The sequence below is a fragment of the Pyxicephalus adspersus genome, chromosome 3 (assembly GCF_032062135.1).
Source record: "Pyxicephalus adspersus chromosome 3, UCB_Pads_2.0, whole genome shotgun sequence".
Classification (NCBI taxonomy): domain Eukaryota; kingdom Metazoa; phylum Chordata; class Amphibia; order Anura; family Pyxicephalidae; genus Pyxicephalus; species Pyxicephalus adspersus.
Window position 1 is genome coordinate 85,140,604 of NC_092860.1, and position 14,929 is coordinate 85,155,532.

The 14,929-nt window shown below is 37.1% G+C and overlaps 1 protein-coding gene across 1 annotated transcript in view; it reads right to left on the reverse strand.

The window, feature by feature from the left end:
* Positions 1–3,669: 3,669 nt before the first annotated feature.
* LOC140326712 (ovochymase-2-like) overlaps positions 3,670–14,929 on the reverse strand; it is a 40,896-nt gene continuing 29,636 nt past the window's right edge. The window contains exons 17-25 of the mRNA XM_072405563.1: positions 14,108–14,326; positions 12,394–12,534; positions 11,118–11,354; positions 10,405–10,587; positions 9,406–9,497; positions 7,994–8,088; positions 6,692–6,936; positions 5,438–5,595; positions 3,670–4,356 (exon numbers count right to left, since the gene is read on the reverse strand). Coding sequence (XP_072261664.1) covers positions 4,165–4,356; positions 5,438–5,595; positions 6,692–6,936; positions 7,994–8,088; positions 9,406–9,497; positions 10,405–10,587; positions 11,118–11,354; positions 12,394–12,534; positions 14,108–14,326 — 1,562 coding nt within the window. The 3' untranslated portion in view covers positions 3,670–4,164. The remainder of the gene's footprint in view (positions 4,357–5,437; positions 5,596–6,691; positions 6,937–7,993; positions 8,089–9,405; positions 9,498–10,404; positions 10,588–11,117; positions 11,355–12,393; positions 12,535–14,107; positions 14,327–14,929) is intronic.

Genomic DNA, 14,929 nt, shown 5'->3' on the forward strand with positions numbered 1-14,929 from the left:
CCAATCTAAGACCAAACAAGAAATGATAGTTATCAAAGTCAAACTATTTGATGCCATTAAATATAACAGTTAAAGAAAATACACAGATAAGATCATACCCACCTAAAAGAGCATCTGAGAAATAAACAAATAAAATAAAACAATCGGATGAGAATCGGTATTCTCGGATCAAGGTGACTGTTGTAATGGTGGAAACAATAGTGAAGCAAACGACTCAGCAATGGTTGGCCCATACAACGTAATACTACACTGACGTCACACTGCGCCTCCCTTGTTTTTCTGTTTCTAGTACAGTTTGTGAATTTAGTGCAATATGAAGACCAAAATTTCATTCAGGATTTAAGAATTTATTTGAATTGAAAAAAAAATGTCCAAACTTTTCTGTGGACCACCAAAATTTTCTCTCTGGACCACCAGTTGACGACCACTGATGTAGAAAACATATAAATGTGCATGAAATGCATGTCGGCACACATTAATATGGCATGAACCTTATGGACTGGTTCATGTTAGGTTTACCATGTGAAGCCACTTGCACAAAATGTTTATTGTCGATTTGAATTGGTTATTATATTAATTTTATTTTCAGGCTGCTGCCAGCTGTTACCATAGACCTAAATTGAATTTTTTTTTTTTTTTACCACTTTTTCAAGCAGTTTTGTTAAAGTGGTTTCACGCGTTCCGGAGGACTGAAAGTGAAAAGAAAATCCTAAAACCAAAGACAAAGGTGGCAAATAGGGGTTCAATCCATGTGGAAAAAGCGAGGCATTTTCTAGGAATTTGCAACTACCTCAGCAAGTGTGTGCAAACCCCTGAGAGAGCCTGGCGGTTACATCTTACCTCAGGCACCCTGGGGGGGGGGGGGGGGAATGCTGCAACCACTGTGACCCAGTCCTAAAGATTGTGTACACACTTCTTCTCTGCAATCTTCTCTGCAGATATTTGCTGATAGTATACTTGTCCCTGACCTCACTGAGGAGGACATTGGTGAAATACCCCACCAGCAATGACATGGGGCACCTCATGGCTTATTACCCCCTCCACCATAACACCATAACACATAAAAGGCTGCTTGGCAGAGAGAAGGGAGGCATATCTGTACATTTATTGTTCCTGCAATGATAAATTCTACTTGTGGGTGACAGTACATGTAAGTGTGTACAGGGCCTTAGAGATGAGACAAGATAGCTCTGACACCTCTGGCCTATCTGCATCACTGAGCACCTCTAGGAGGGGGTCAGCATTCATCGCATCCATATGGGATTCTGTGCCTGGGACTCCCCCTAGTGTACAGACGAGAGAACAACATCTCCCTGTTCATACAAAAAAATCATATACGGTAGTACAAGAAGCTGTAAAATTGGAAGGGGAAAAGTTACCAACAAGTCTAAGATATACAGTAACACTTTTCCTGCTGGCCGAATACAAATACTGATTTCTAAATATATTTTAACCTGTCTGCAATACATATAGGTGAATTACTTCCTTCAGTGGTTTGAAATATGGGCATGTAATGGTATATTCTGGATTAGCAAACCAAGTTTGGTATCTTTTAAGAATGTAAAGTTTGGTTGCATTCCAGCAAATAAAGATTGTGCACAATTTATACATTTTGGGCGTAACCTGTTCCCCAGGTGAGGTGCAAAATGTACTGCCCCCAACCCTTCTCTACCAGCAGGGAGCCCCAAGTCATTCAGTTCTGCACAGGGGGTCACAGTAAGTTGCATCTGCCCCTGTCCCCAGGTATAGTTTAGAAGATTTAAGAAATGTTTGAGCACATTAAATTTCACTGGTAAACTTTTACATATTCTGTTAGGTAGCTAAAGTTTAGTCAGCCAATACAGTTTGGTGCATAACATACACCAGGTAAAGTTTATTCACATTCTGTTATGTGTAGTAATAAGGTAAAATCTGGGGCCTTGTAATCCTGCAGGTAAGATTAGGAGGGATTTCATGTATGGCAACATGGGATGATTCAGTTTAGCAGGTAAAATGTTGGTGGATTACTCACAAACACCACTCCTTTTTTAAAAAATGAGTTGAAGACCTGGATCTCTATATAAAAACAGTGGATATCTGATATAATCTTAATTACTTTGTCACACTGCAAACTATATTTAGTGGCAAACACTTTCTTCCCATCCTATGATTGTATATCATCTCTCCTATTAGCAAAACCTTCCTAGAATTGACTCTCACATAACTCTATTCCCATTTCATATTCTCCCTTGTTTCTTTATTCTCTCACATTTTTTCTTATACTAACCACTGATGTTGGAATATTTGTCATCCCACTGATCACCAAAGACAGTTTTTTTAAAATCTACCTCCCACCGATATCTAAGATCATCAGTGAGACACTCATGAGTCTTGTTTTTTTCTCTTGACCAGTGATTTGGGAAAATGTTTTCTACCTCAACCGATGAAGGAAAATATTTTCCCTTAACTCATGACATAATGTTTTTTCCTTCCATTGACATCAAAAAATGTTTTTCTCTGCAAATTTCTATTGTCTCATTGCACTAAGCATGTGGCAGCCATTGCCTTCATTTTGAATGAACTTCTTGCAACTAGTTTCTAGCTTCTAGGTATGCTAAACACATACAGTTCTCAAACTATTTTTAAATGCTTAGGTGTTACTTTTATAGATAGGCCACCTGGCTTCAAGGGTGACCTCCCGTTATAAGAAAAGGTGTTGAAGCAGTGACAACCTATCTGGGGATACACATAAATTAAAGGTGGAACTTATTGCTGAAGTAGACATTTATATGTATATATGCTGAGGGGTCTAACAGGTGGATAGAAGTCAGCTGTATCTAGGTCTACATAATAGAGTGAGCGCTCCCGGTATCCATTTGACCCACGTCTAGTATAACCATTATATAGCCATTTTCAGCTGCACAATCTGCATAAATGGTATCTCTGCCCTGAGTCTTAATCTATATACACACATTACATTTTCATTGCAGAAAACAATATTTGGTGATTGTGTATAGCTACATTAGATAAAATAGTTGCTGTACATGCAGCGCTGTTCAATTCTATGGAGAAGGGAGGAGGGAAAGATGAGCAGAAGGCGCCCCGCTGCATCCTCCCCTATAGGAAATTACAGTGGTCATCCCTGGTCAGTTGTTTAATGATCCTGCATGCATGCTTTGCTTAACATCTCTATTCCTAACCAGCTAGAAAGTCTGTAATAAGCACATTTTAAGATAACAGACCTTACTTTAAATAGATCTCTTTCAATATCAGTGGGGAAACATTTACATTCCAAATAAGTCTCCAATTTTCCCTTGGTATAAAAATCCTTTGTTTTTGTAAATTGTCATGTTAAATATATTAAAAGATGCACCTCTTTTTTGAAAGGTAAATGTATTATAGCTTGTGCGCAGAATTGCATGTGTATACTACTTAAAATTGTATAGAAGAGATTCAGTGGTGCTTACATGTTATTTTGCAAGAAAGTGCAAATTCCTGTAAAAGTTGGATGTCCCCTGAGCCAGTCTGGACAGTGATTTGTTGCCAATCTATTAGGCTGTGGCATTGCTGCCTCCACACCTTGTGTCTTGCACCACAGTATTACCAACGCCAGGTGCCATAAGATGCTGGAAAGTATGGAATGCAGTGTACAGAATAAGGTAATTCATGTTAAAAAGAACAGACAATAACGTGGGTGTGAAACACAATTTTATTTAGTGTTTAGTGGAAACTCCTGGCAAATAGTTAAATAGACAGTTAAACTATAGATTCTTGTTTTACTTTCCAAAGTGAACTCCACTCAGTCATTTAGGCAGCCATTCACATTTAGGTATAGCCATTACAGTTAGGTGTGTGTTGTGTTTAGCTGTTCTTTACTAAGTATAAATATCACTGCTTTGACTTTGCGTACAGTCTAGATCAGTTTTTCTCAAACAGGTTTCCTTCAGAGGATGCTAGGGGTCCTTTGAACAACGAGCAGTTTGTGAATCTTAGATCAGTTTAACAAATTACAATGATCTTTTTGGCTATCTGTAAGAGTGACATTCTTCCCAATGGCCAGCAGCGTAGGAGTCATACTAATGAAGTATGTGGGTATAGTAAATATAGCAGGGGTTTCCTGAAGACCTAAAAGTTATGTTGAGAGGGTTGAGAAACACTGTTTTAGATAAAAACAATAGAATATGCCTATGCAATGGTCTTCTCATAGGTGTATTTTTTGATCTGGTCTGTAATCCACTCCTTGTAGGCTGACACTCTAGTGAAGACTTGAGGTTTTCTATCCACCAGGCAGTTCTTAGGCCCAAAGCTTGTAATTCCCTGAAGTTCCCAGGCACTGTCCCCAGTAGATTTACAAATCAGAGCTCCTTCAGCTTCACTCTAAAAAGAAATGATTACACAAATGATATAAAATCGTGCTATGTAACAAAACAAACTTAAAATACCTGTACCACACAAATGTTCATATGTACTACACAAATATTTATAGGTCATAGGCGCTGGTGGAAGAAACCACAGCATGCAGTAGTTCATGGGGCCATTGTTCAGCAGGACAGCAATGATTGAAAAACAAGTGCCAGAACAAATTAGTACATTGCTCTTTTTTTATATTATTGTCCAGTGAGAAAATAAACCTAATATGAAAAAAGATAAACTAAGATGTCCAGAATAATAATGCTGAAATCTTAGCATTTCTTCTTTTCTTTGGAGTCTTTGTTGTGATCTTTCAGCACCTTTGATTTTAAATACCAAGGGGTCAATGATGGCTTGCTTTGAAAGTCATTTACTGCTTGTAAAGAAAGTGCAAATGGTTTAATGCCCATAGTGAGAAGTACATTTTATTCAGGAACCTATATAATTAGGCATGACTGATAATGACTATCTGATAGTGAAGAGAAGATTTATTTACATCATTATCTCGTGTTTCCAATCTGGCAGCCCAATATTCTTAGTAACCACAATTGCTGCCTATATCATATTGCTACAAGCAGTCATTATTTTGCCCCATTGCAGCATTTCAGCACACCGAGAGTTTGTACCAGTGGATTATGGCCATATATGTACATGCAAAACTGCAACGTGTTCTCATTTCCACGTTAAGACATGCCTCTTACTGTTACCATTAGGGGTGTATGAGAGGTGGACTTATGCCACCATATGTAGGAATATGAACTAGATGACACACCTTTAGGAAAAAACATTTACAAGGAAGAAAGAGCTCGTTTTTAAACTCAAAAACAAAACTTGATTTTAAAAAGAAGAACAATGGAAATAAGTTTTATATTGTATCTTTTTTGTTATTCTCCTATTGCAGAGATCAGTGACTGCACAGGAGCATCTGCTAAAGCTTAGATATTATGTAGCTAAAAACAAACTAGTTGATTTAGTTGAAATAATTGCTTAAATTTTTAAATTGAATGTACCAGGCTGCCTTCCTTAAAATGTAAAAAAAATGACTTACTCTGCAACTAGACTTAAGCTTCTCAGGTGATTCAAATCCAGTGCATAACATTGATGTCGTGAGATGGCTCCAAAATCTTGCCTGGCTGCAAGTCTCAAAAGACATGATGGGTATCGGAGTCTGGAAACGTGCTTTGGATGTCACAGAATTCATTCCACCTGCAAGCAGACAGTGATTATGAAACATAGGACTTCAGCAGCAATATGTACGTATCAGAGTTCCCAGCTCTACCTCCAGGTCATGGCCATTTAAAGAGAGTTTTGTTTTATTGCTTTTAGGCTTATTTAGCTAGACCATTTTATATGTTATTTTTAGTAATAGGAGCTATAAATAAAACTCACATACCTAAAAAATAACAACAATTATACCAAACAACATATACAATGTTTAAAAGGTGTGTAACCCCCCAACAACCACCTTCTCCTATTTGACCTTATGTGGTCTTCCAGTGAAAGCTTTTTGTTATATCTGTTTATTAGATACAAAAATACTTGTAAGCTGACATATTGGGCCTGGCTTATTAAAGCTCTCCAAGTTTGGAGAGGATACACTTTCATCAGAGAAGCTGGGTGATTTAGCAAACCTGGAATGAATATGGTCCAGGATTCTTAATCTTTGCTAGCAAATTACTTTGCAGAAATCTATTCCAGGTTTGCTGGATCACCCAGCTTCACTGATCAAAGTGTATCCTCCACAGCCTCGGAGAGCTTTAATAAATCAGGCCCATTGTTCTATGCACAGGGGAAGCTGTTCTTTGTAAACATTAGATTCTGGCACATCAAACATTATTCTTCTGCACTTGAGGTGTTTAAAGGTAAAACATATGAAGAAAAGTGTATCTCTTGTACTAAATATGGGCATGGATATAGGGTATATTCTAAAACTGACCATGAGAGATACAGGCACGTTCTGCTTAGCAATGGCTTCCTAAATCTTGCATGATTGCCAGATACACAGACTAACCATGTCAGCACTAACTAGATTCTGTGGTTAGAATCGTCAAAATTCATATGGAAATAAAGGGCAAGAATATTAGGTATTTTAGAAGGGCAAAAAGAAGAACAATATACAATGAAAAAGAAAGTTCCCATAGTTCCCAGCTGCTTTCAACAATAAAGAGATCTGGCAATATATTAAACTAAACTGGAGAAGATTGCTTTTTTCACAACAGAAATAGAGTTAGACTCTCCTGCCAACACACAATAAAGAACATACTAGAATAGAGAGGAATACATTATGTATACAAAAACAAACCTGTGGCAGCCCACCCTGCCCAGTAGCAGAGCTCGCCTGGTTGCAGAAACTCTTCTGAGTCAGGAAGACAGACTGGTTGCATATTGGTCATCTTCTCTGACAGATGCAGTAAAGCTATATCATGAGAATGGTCATTGCTCTGTGGATAGTTGTAGTTCTCATGTCTGATGAGAGCATCAGTTCCAACACAAGTCTCTGCTGAGTCAAGTCCAAAGCAAACCTTCCACAAATTAAGCTTCTGGTCTCTGCATGACAATGACAAAATGGATGTTTAAAATGAAATACTGAACATTAGTGTCTTGTAGGGTAGAATTGTAAATGTTGTTTCCAGTCAAAATTAAATCACAAAACTATTTATAATTCATCCATGCTCCCATTGTTATTTTTACAGAATTAAAGCTCATCTATTCTAAATTAGAGGTTGCCTTCTCCTGTTTTCTTCTATGTAATATCCCAACTCATCTGCGGATCTTTACCTTTATAATAAAAATTAAATTTTATTTGAATTTAAAATGTTTAATGGACCAGTACGTTTAAAAGAAACAAAATATGACAACATGTTACAACCAGAGTTACACTCCCAGCATACTACACATATGTACAGGGTTACCAACGTAGCTAACCCACTGGCCCAGCATGTGTCAACATCATGTAATACCTGACCAATTAATACAAGTGTTACCCTCTCTTCCTCCTGACATAAACACAGCATGTACTTTCAGCATGTACAGGGTTACCACCACAATAATACTACCAAGGCTATCCTTCTTCCAGCATGTACCACCAGAAATGTACAGGGTTACAATCAGCATGCTACGATCAGATTTACAACCCCCTACCCCAACAAGTAAAACCAGTTTGCACAACATGTTACCACTATCAACATTTTGTTACCATCATCATCAGGGTTACCAGAGGCATGTTACCATCAGGCCTATTCATTACCCCCACCTGACACTTTACACCAGGATGCACAGTTTATTACCACCAAGCTTACCACTGGTATGCTACTACTATCATGTTACTCCATACCTTTAGATTGGTTTAAGTTACCTTAAAAGCCTGGTTGGTCTTGTATTGCGAGATCTCTCCTGGCGCTGTAAGTATAGTTTATTTGTCCACCAGGAGATCATTCCACCCAGCAGAGTGCCCACAACACTTTCAGCACCTAACACTTGGTGTCTCTGGAGGCTGTAGCACCCTCAACTGCACTATAACACCCCCATACCCAGGTATGCCACTGAGCACACCCTATAAACATTATAATCTGTAATCTAGACAGAAGTTTACCAAGATACTTACACATCTATACAATGAGCAGGTAACAGAACCCATTCTGAGTTTATGAGTGATCCTCCACATCTATGCTTTAATGGCATGTATGGTTGAATTTGACTCTGCAAAAAAAGAAAGAAAAATTAGAAAAGAAAAAAAAAAAAGAGTAGCAACTAGTAGAAACATCAACACATTGGTTATTCATGTAATACATTTTAATTCTGATAACATAGCCTCATTGGTAGGTTAGTTGCTCTGGCACTTAAAAAAACAAGTCTTACTGGCAACGTGGTCCCCTCTGGTAACAACCATAGCCTTACTAGTAAGTTAGTCTCTTAGGACATTCACTAGTAATGTCTCTCTGGTAATGTGATTCCTCTAGTAACATAAACATAGTCATATGGGTAATTCCTTTGGTAACATAACGCTGCTGGTAAGATGGTTCTTCAAAAAATAATCTTACTGGTAATGTGGTTCCTGCTGCTAGCATATGCTCTAGTAACATTATGTGTGTTGTGTTGCATCACATTCATTGTAAAAGGGACCCAATGCAGGTGTGATTGGGCCTTAACTACAGAGAAATTATTTTTAAATGTTAATTTATGACCTGCCAACACATAGCACATCCATGGTGAATTTTTACATATTTACATAGTTTTACAGAATATTCCTATTTTGGATACTCCTGGAGAACCATTTATCCATCCCTTAGCACAGTCTATATGAGGTAACTCATACAATTACGTAACCTTTTTGACACCCCTCTCTTGTCCATCCTTTGATTCCCCCTCCTCCCCCTTCCCTACCCTTTTGTTGCTAATTCGCATGGATATATTTTCTGCTGACTACACATGTATAATTACATGGTTTTCATTGGTATTTAATGTTGGTATGGTAAATCTCTAATACAAACTCCTCTAAAGAAGCCTATAGAGGTGAAATGCGTTGGGGGATGAGACTCTTTGCTGCCCTACTCACGGACTTATAGAAAAAACCAATATTGTATGTACAGTTCTCATGCTGTTATGTTACACTGGATGTTTTACTATGTTATTGATGAATATCAAGTAAAATATTGGTATTTTGGCACAAAATCGTGGCCCTCAAAACCAACCTTTTTCTTTTCAAACTCATCTATGAGATTACTTTTTATGTTCCTATTGAACCAATATAGGGTTGGGCTATCCTTTAAACTCAAGCTGTTTTATGAGACTTCCCCCACCTTATAAAATCAACACATAGTACCTGCTTGGTTTGTAATTTTTAAGTTTTACCTGCATGTTATCAGAATATACCACAGTGAATAACAAGCAATATTAAAATTCAATACATTATTTAGGAATTGAAAAATGTCTTTTAAAATCATACCAATAAAACACACAAAAATGACGTCTGCCAAGTTTTACCCACTGAAGTGATGAAACTTTACCAGTGCTTACCTGAACAGACACATGCCACATTGATGAAAGATGTTGCAAAGGAACATTAGCTACAGATGATTTGGATTGTGCATCACAGTTGCTAAGCCAGTCTAGTACATAAAAAAATATAAACAGTATTAGTTCACATCAAGCATTCAATTTTACACTCATAGCTCTTTCATTTATTATGTCATAGCGATGTGTCACAAACTGCATTGCTTAAGGTAGTATTACATTTGATTTGAAAATTGAATTATAAAAGCAGACCCAATCTACATTGCTAGCACCAATCAGACAATATTAGGCTCAGTTTTCACAGCTAAGTTTGACACCAATTTGAAGTGCTTTTGGGATCATTTCAAATTCATTCACAGATGCCCCTGACTTGCTGTTGTCCTAGTTCTTACCTGCATTTGACCTCTTCATACAATATTTGGCAAACCAAATGCAAAACCCAATTACAGTGAACAAAAGCCCATTAACACCGACCCTTAAGTGGCTTTGGCGTTCCCACTGATTTATTATGATTGCTTCAGCAGCATTCTATCTCAGCATCTGTGCTGAGCTTAGAGAGGTTTTCAAGAATAAAATTCCATATTTGTTTCTGGGGAAGCCTGCTGTAGGTGTTGATTGCACTACTCGAAGTAAGTGCCAAGAGACTTTTAGACAAAGGATGTTAGGCACAGCAGAGAGAGCCCCATGATTGACATAAGCCTTTAAAAGGACATTTAAATGGACTATAGTTCTGGCCTTTTTTCATCTCCTTGAGGCAGTTTTTTTTTATTTTGCAGTGACAACTCCATTAAAATAAACCCCTATCTGATATGTTTAGCTGTAAGAAATTAAAATTGGACATCACACTTTCTGCGTGTAGTAGGCATTTCCTAGTTTTTACTAAATGTAAAAACTGAAATCTTGCAAACGCCAATTGCTGTAGCACATATGTTTTGTACTACATAAACAACTTGAATACATTGCTTGTATACATGCCAAATCCAGGCCTGGGGATTTACACACCAACTTTAATATTATCCCATGGATTGGGGTGCCTTGGGGTGGAGGAAGGGATGTCTGTCAGATTGGTTGTCCAGTAGCCATTGAAGCCTTTCTGTTGTCGTTCATGATTGCTGACAAATTTTATAACAGCAGTATTCCCTGTTGTGGTTAGTGTCGGTGGAATTGTGCTACCACAGAATTGACCTTAAAAGTAAAAAAAAAAACATGTAAGAAATTATAAAATATAATTCTGAAACAGTTTTTTTGCTGTAGATTTTAGGTCCTATAAAATAGTTCCAAGCCAAACAACAAGAAATGTATGTTATGATGTCTGTACAAGAATATTTGTATTTAATATATCTGTCTGTTTTAGACACTTTATTGAAGATGTATAACCTTGGAAAAAAGCATCTTTTTAACTTACTAAATATGTGTTATAGATGGACTGGTACTGAAACATAACTAACAGCTGATATGATATGATTAGAAACATGCCTATGACTAGTAAACATGTGAACCAAGACATTGTAAGGTGGCACAGGTGGCAAAAAGCAAATAATGGCATTCTCCTGGATGTCCTCCATGTACAGAATATCATATTTAGGAAATATTTCTCATATGATCCGAGAGAGATTAGAATTCCATGGCTGTAGTCATTTGGACTTCAGTTATTTTATACCAATACTGAAATATGACTAACTATTAGCACTGGAAGATCACAAATAAACACTTACCCAATCTTTTTGCTCCAGCTTTGTCACCATCAAATACCTCCACATAGTCCTGGCAGCTTCCAGTAAAATTTGCCACTTGCAGTTGAAAGTCTTTGAAGACAATGTGGATTTGTTTGCCAGACTGAACAGTAATTTTCCATGTGCAGGCATGACTTCCAGGGTAAGAGGCATTAGGCCAATTTGGTGACATAAACTCTCCTTTGTCAGAGCTAAAATGACCTCCACAAAAAGAAATACCTAGCAGGGAGCAAACACAACACTAGGTTAAAACATGTCAAGCCCACCTCCAATGGGCCCAATGGTACCTTCAACCACACACACATGTTAACAGATATTCTTTTGTTGTTATTGCACATCAAGCAGTGGAATTTGTTTACTACTAGTAAGAAACATGGCAGTTCAGAAACATTGTATGCAGCATAATCTTTGAAAACTGTCAAGAGACCTATGGAGATTCAGGGTTAATATGATCTATTGAGGATACCTAAAAGCTTATTTAATGCGACCCAAATTCCCTGTTTGTGTCATACTCTTGAAGCCACTATCTGTCCTTCTAAAACCTTAACATAAGCTCACTCTTCATTCATTAATTCAGCTTTTCTGCTATTCAGAAAAAAAAATCATCTTTTCTGCTACAAGTTTAATAGTAGCTTAGTCTAGGGGTGTTAAAATAGAAAGTATTTTTTTTTTTCAAAGAATAGTGAATTTTTACTGCTAGAGTTCCCAGGAAGTAAATGACTGATTTCACAGGTAACTCAAGTGATGTTTTTTTACCAATTGTGGAATTCAGTACAGCACAGAAAACTTGTTGAAATATCTAAGTTTACCACTAGGTGTCACCACACTCCCTCATTTCCAAGGGTAATGCTATGTCTGTCTATCCTGCAGAGCAATTAAAAGGATTTATGAGAAATGAGTCTCATACCCCCTGATAAATCTATGGATAATTTTCAGACAGGCATTTGTGAACTCCATGGTTTATTCAGGGTTTTTCGAAATGTAGCACATTCTGTAAGGTAAGCATTGCATTTTTCCTGTACTCCGGAATGCCGGGAAACAATGTTAAGCTGCTTGCGTAAAAGGATTTCAAAGCTTTCCAGTAAAAGTTTATGAATTTGGTTTCATAATAAACAAATAAAACTTTTTTCATTGACTTCTTAGTATAATTTTTGTTACATATAAGTAATGGAAAGATAAATAATATGGTTAAAAATAATTTTCAAAGCTTAACTACTAAGTATGGCAGCCTATACAATCTACATTTTGCTTTACTTACTTGGAATGGTAGCGGGATCCACAAATTCCCATGTCGCGAAAAATCCAGTGTCCACCACCCTGCTGTTAGATATAAATCTCACTGCTAATGTGTTGCTGTAACTCACAAGATCATTTGGTATAAATGATCCACAGTGTGCACCTATTGCAATAGAAGAATGAGTTAGGAAACAGAAAAATTTACAGCTGCCAATTATACCCATCACAATTCACATAGAGTGAAGATTGGTCATTGTCTTGCTTTAGTCAGTAGAAAACAGTACTTTTTACTGATTTCCAGGACAGTCTAGGGTGCTGCCTATTCAGTATGTATTTTCCTCATTCTCTGTTGGCCTGCAATGTATCTGCAAGAGCTATCTGTCCAGCACCCTATGAATGGCAGATAAGCACCTATGTATGACACCAGCTTGTTAATAGCTCTACCAAATATAATTCACATTAGGAGGACTATGTCTTTAGTAAATGAACAATATTTGGTCGTAATATTGACCTACTAAAGAGAAGCCCAGGTGAATCACAGTCAGTGGATGTTCTATTATGGTTCTAAAATGGTATGCAAATAGTTATAATCCTTGCTGTGTGTATGTAGTTCACATATTATAGTTATGAAAGGGCCTCTATGCAGCAGCATTGTCCACTAATTGATGTAGAATCCACGTTGGCAGAAAAGAGTAATCATTTTAGTACTTGCACCGTATGTGTAGAGATTAATAATTGTTCAGAGTTGATAAATAGTTGGCAGACCTCTATCTCCATATTTCACACCTGGTAAACTATAATGAGACGACTTTAATTTATTAGTACTGAGATATAGAAATGAATCTTTAAATCATTAAAAAAACCTAATTAAAAGTTAACTGAAAGGAAACCTTTACACAATCTGGTATACATAGGCTACTGTAACTGACATTTCTAAATAAAAAATTCACTTGCTTGTCTTTCTATGGTTGTAGAACTTTTTGAGTCACTGCCCCGAAACATGCATGTCGATCAGAAAGTCAAAAGTCCAGAATCCTGATTTGCATCCCTGTATTAGATCAATGCTTCAGAATGAACAAGAAGCTATTGGATCAACATTAAAGTCAGGGAAAATGAATTGTTAGCAAATGTATTTGTTTAGTTGCAACAGCATAAGTTTACCAGAAATGTAATTGCTTGGCCATAACTAGACCTAAAAAACCCTACTGCAAAAGTAAAGTATGTATGTATAGTAAAACCCCAGTTATTTGGAACTCAGATAACCGAAAAGTTCAGATAACCGGCACCAACAGCCTTGCTCTCCTGATTGTTCCTGCAGCCTTAGCAGAGCTTAGTAATATAAGTAGTAATTATAAGCAATGTATATGTATGCTGGCACGTTTCCTCTGTGCGGGACTTTTCTGTAATATAAACCAGTCCTTGCTGCTCTCTGTACTTGTATAGAGTGAGTGGTCTTCTGTCCAAACCAAAGCTTTCCACAGCCAGCCATTAGTGGGGGACTTGCTGGGGTCTGGACCTTTTTGCTTTGACAGAGGTAATTGAATAGGGCTAAGTACTGAGTAATTTGTTTACATTAAAGGACAGATTCATTTTCCAGAGCTCATGTTTTTCAGACACTTCTGTCACCGACAGATGGAGTGTCAGAACTTCAGGCAGCTGGTAACACCAAAGCAAGTTGACAGCAGTCACAAAATTAATCTTGGATTTTAAAGACATTCCGTTCAGTATTAACTTACCAAGGCTACCGAGCTCATCTGAGATGATCACTTTGTCATTGTTGCAAGCTGTGCTTTCCTCAAGTAGGAAGTTGTTGAAATGAAGATGAATGACTTTGTCTGCTGGTGCTACAATATTCCAAATGCAGCTAGCCTCATTTCTGTAGGGGGAAGGATACCTTATTGATTGGAAGGTGCCTTTTCTGTCAATCAAGTCTTTGGCGCTGCCACAGCCAGATGCTGGTTATAAAGATAAAAGTGCAAAATAATAGATCATTTTTACAAGCAAACTGATAAATATATGTACATGTGTGGTTATGGCATTTACTAGGCTATTCATGAGTGAATCTGTAAAATTCAGGTATACATTAGACATTATATATATATATATATATATATATATATATATATATATATAAATCAGATGTTACCCTTCCTTTCCTGTACCTAAAAGCCTCTGGGAGAATAGCTGTCATCAGGCTACATGTCCTCATTAGAAATATCCCTCTTATCTCTAGGTAACTGTAAAGTTCTGAATTTCGCAATAGGCACACAGACATTGAGACAAACTGAGGAAGTGAATCTCCCAGAGCAAGAGCAATAACACATTAACATATAATCCTTTCCTAATTTACAAAAAAATAAAGATAAGATTAGGACTTTAGATATACCGTAACATAGGAAGAACAGCACATTTTGTACTTTGAATGTTCACAAAAAATAATACCATTCTGTGCATTTTAGTAAACCTCTTATAACTTCCCTTGGATTGCATATTCAAAGCTTTTCATTTTAAAAATATAAAGGACATATCTAAAGCCAACAGCAAAACATTTTAATGCC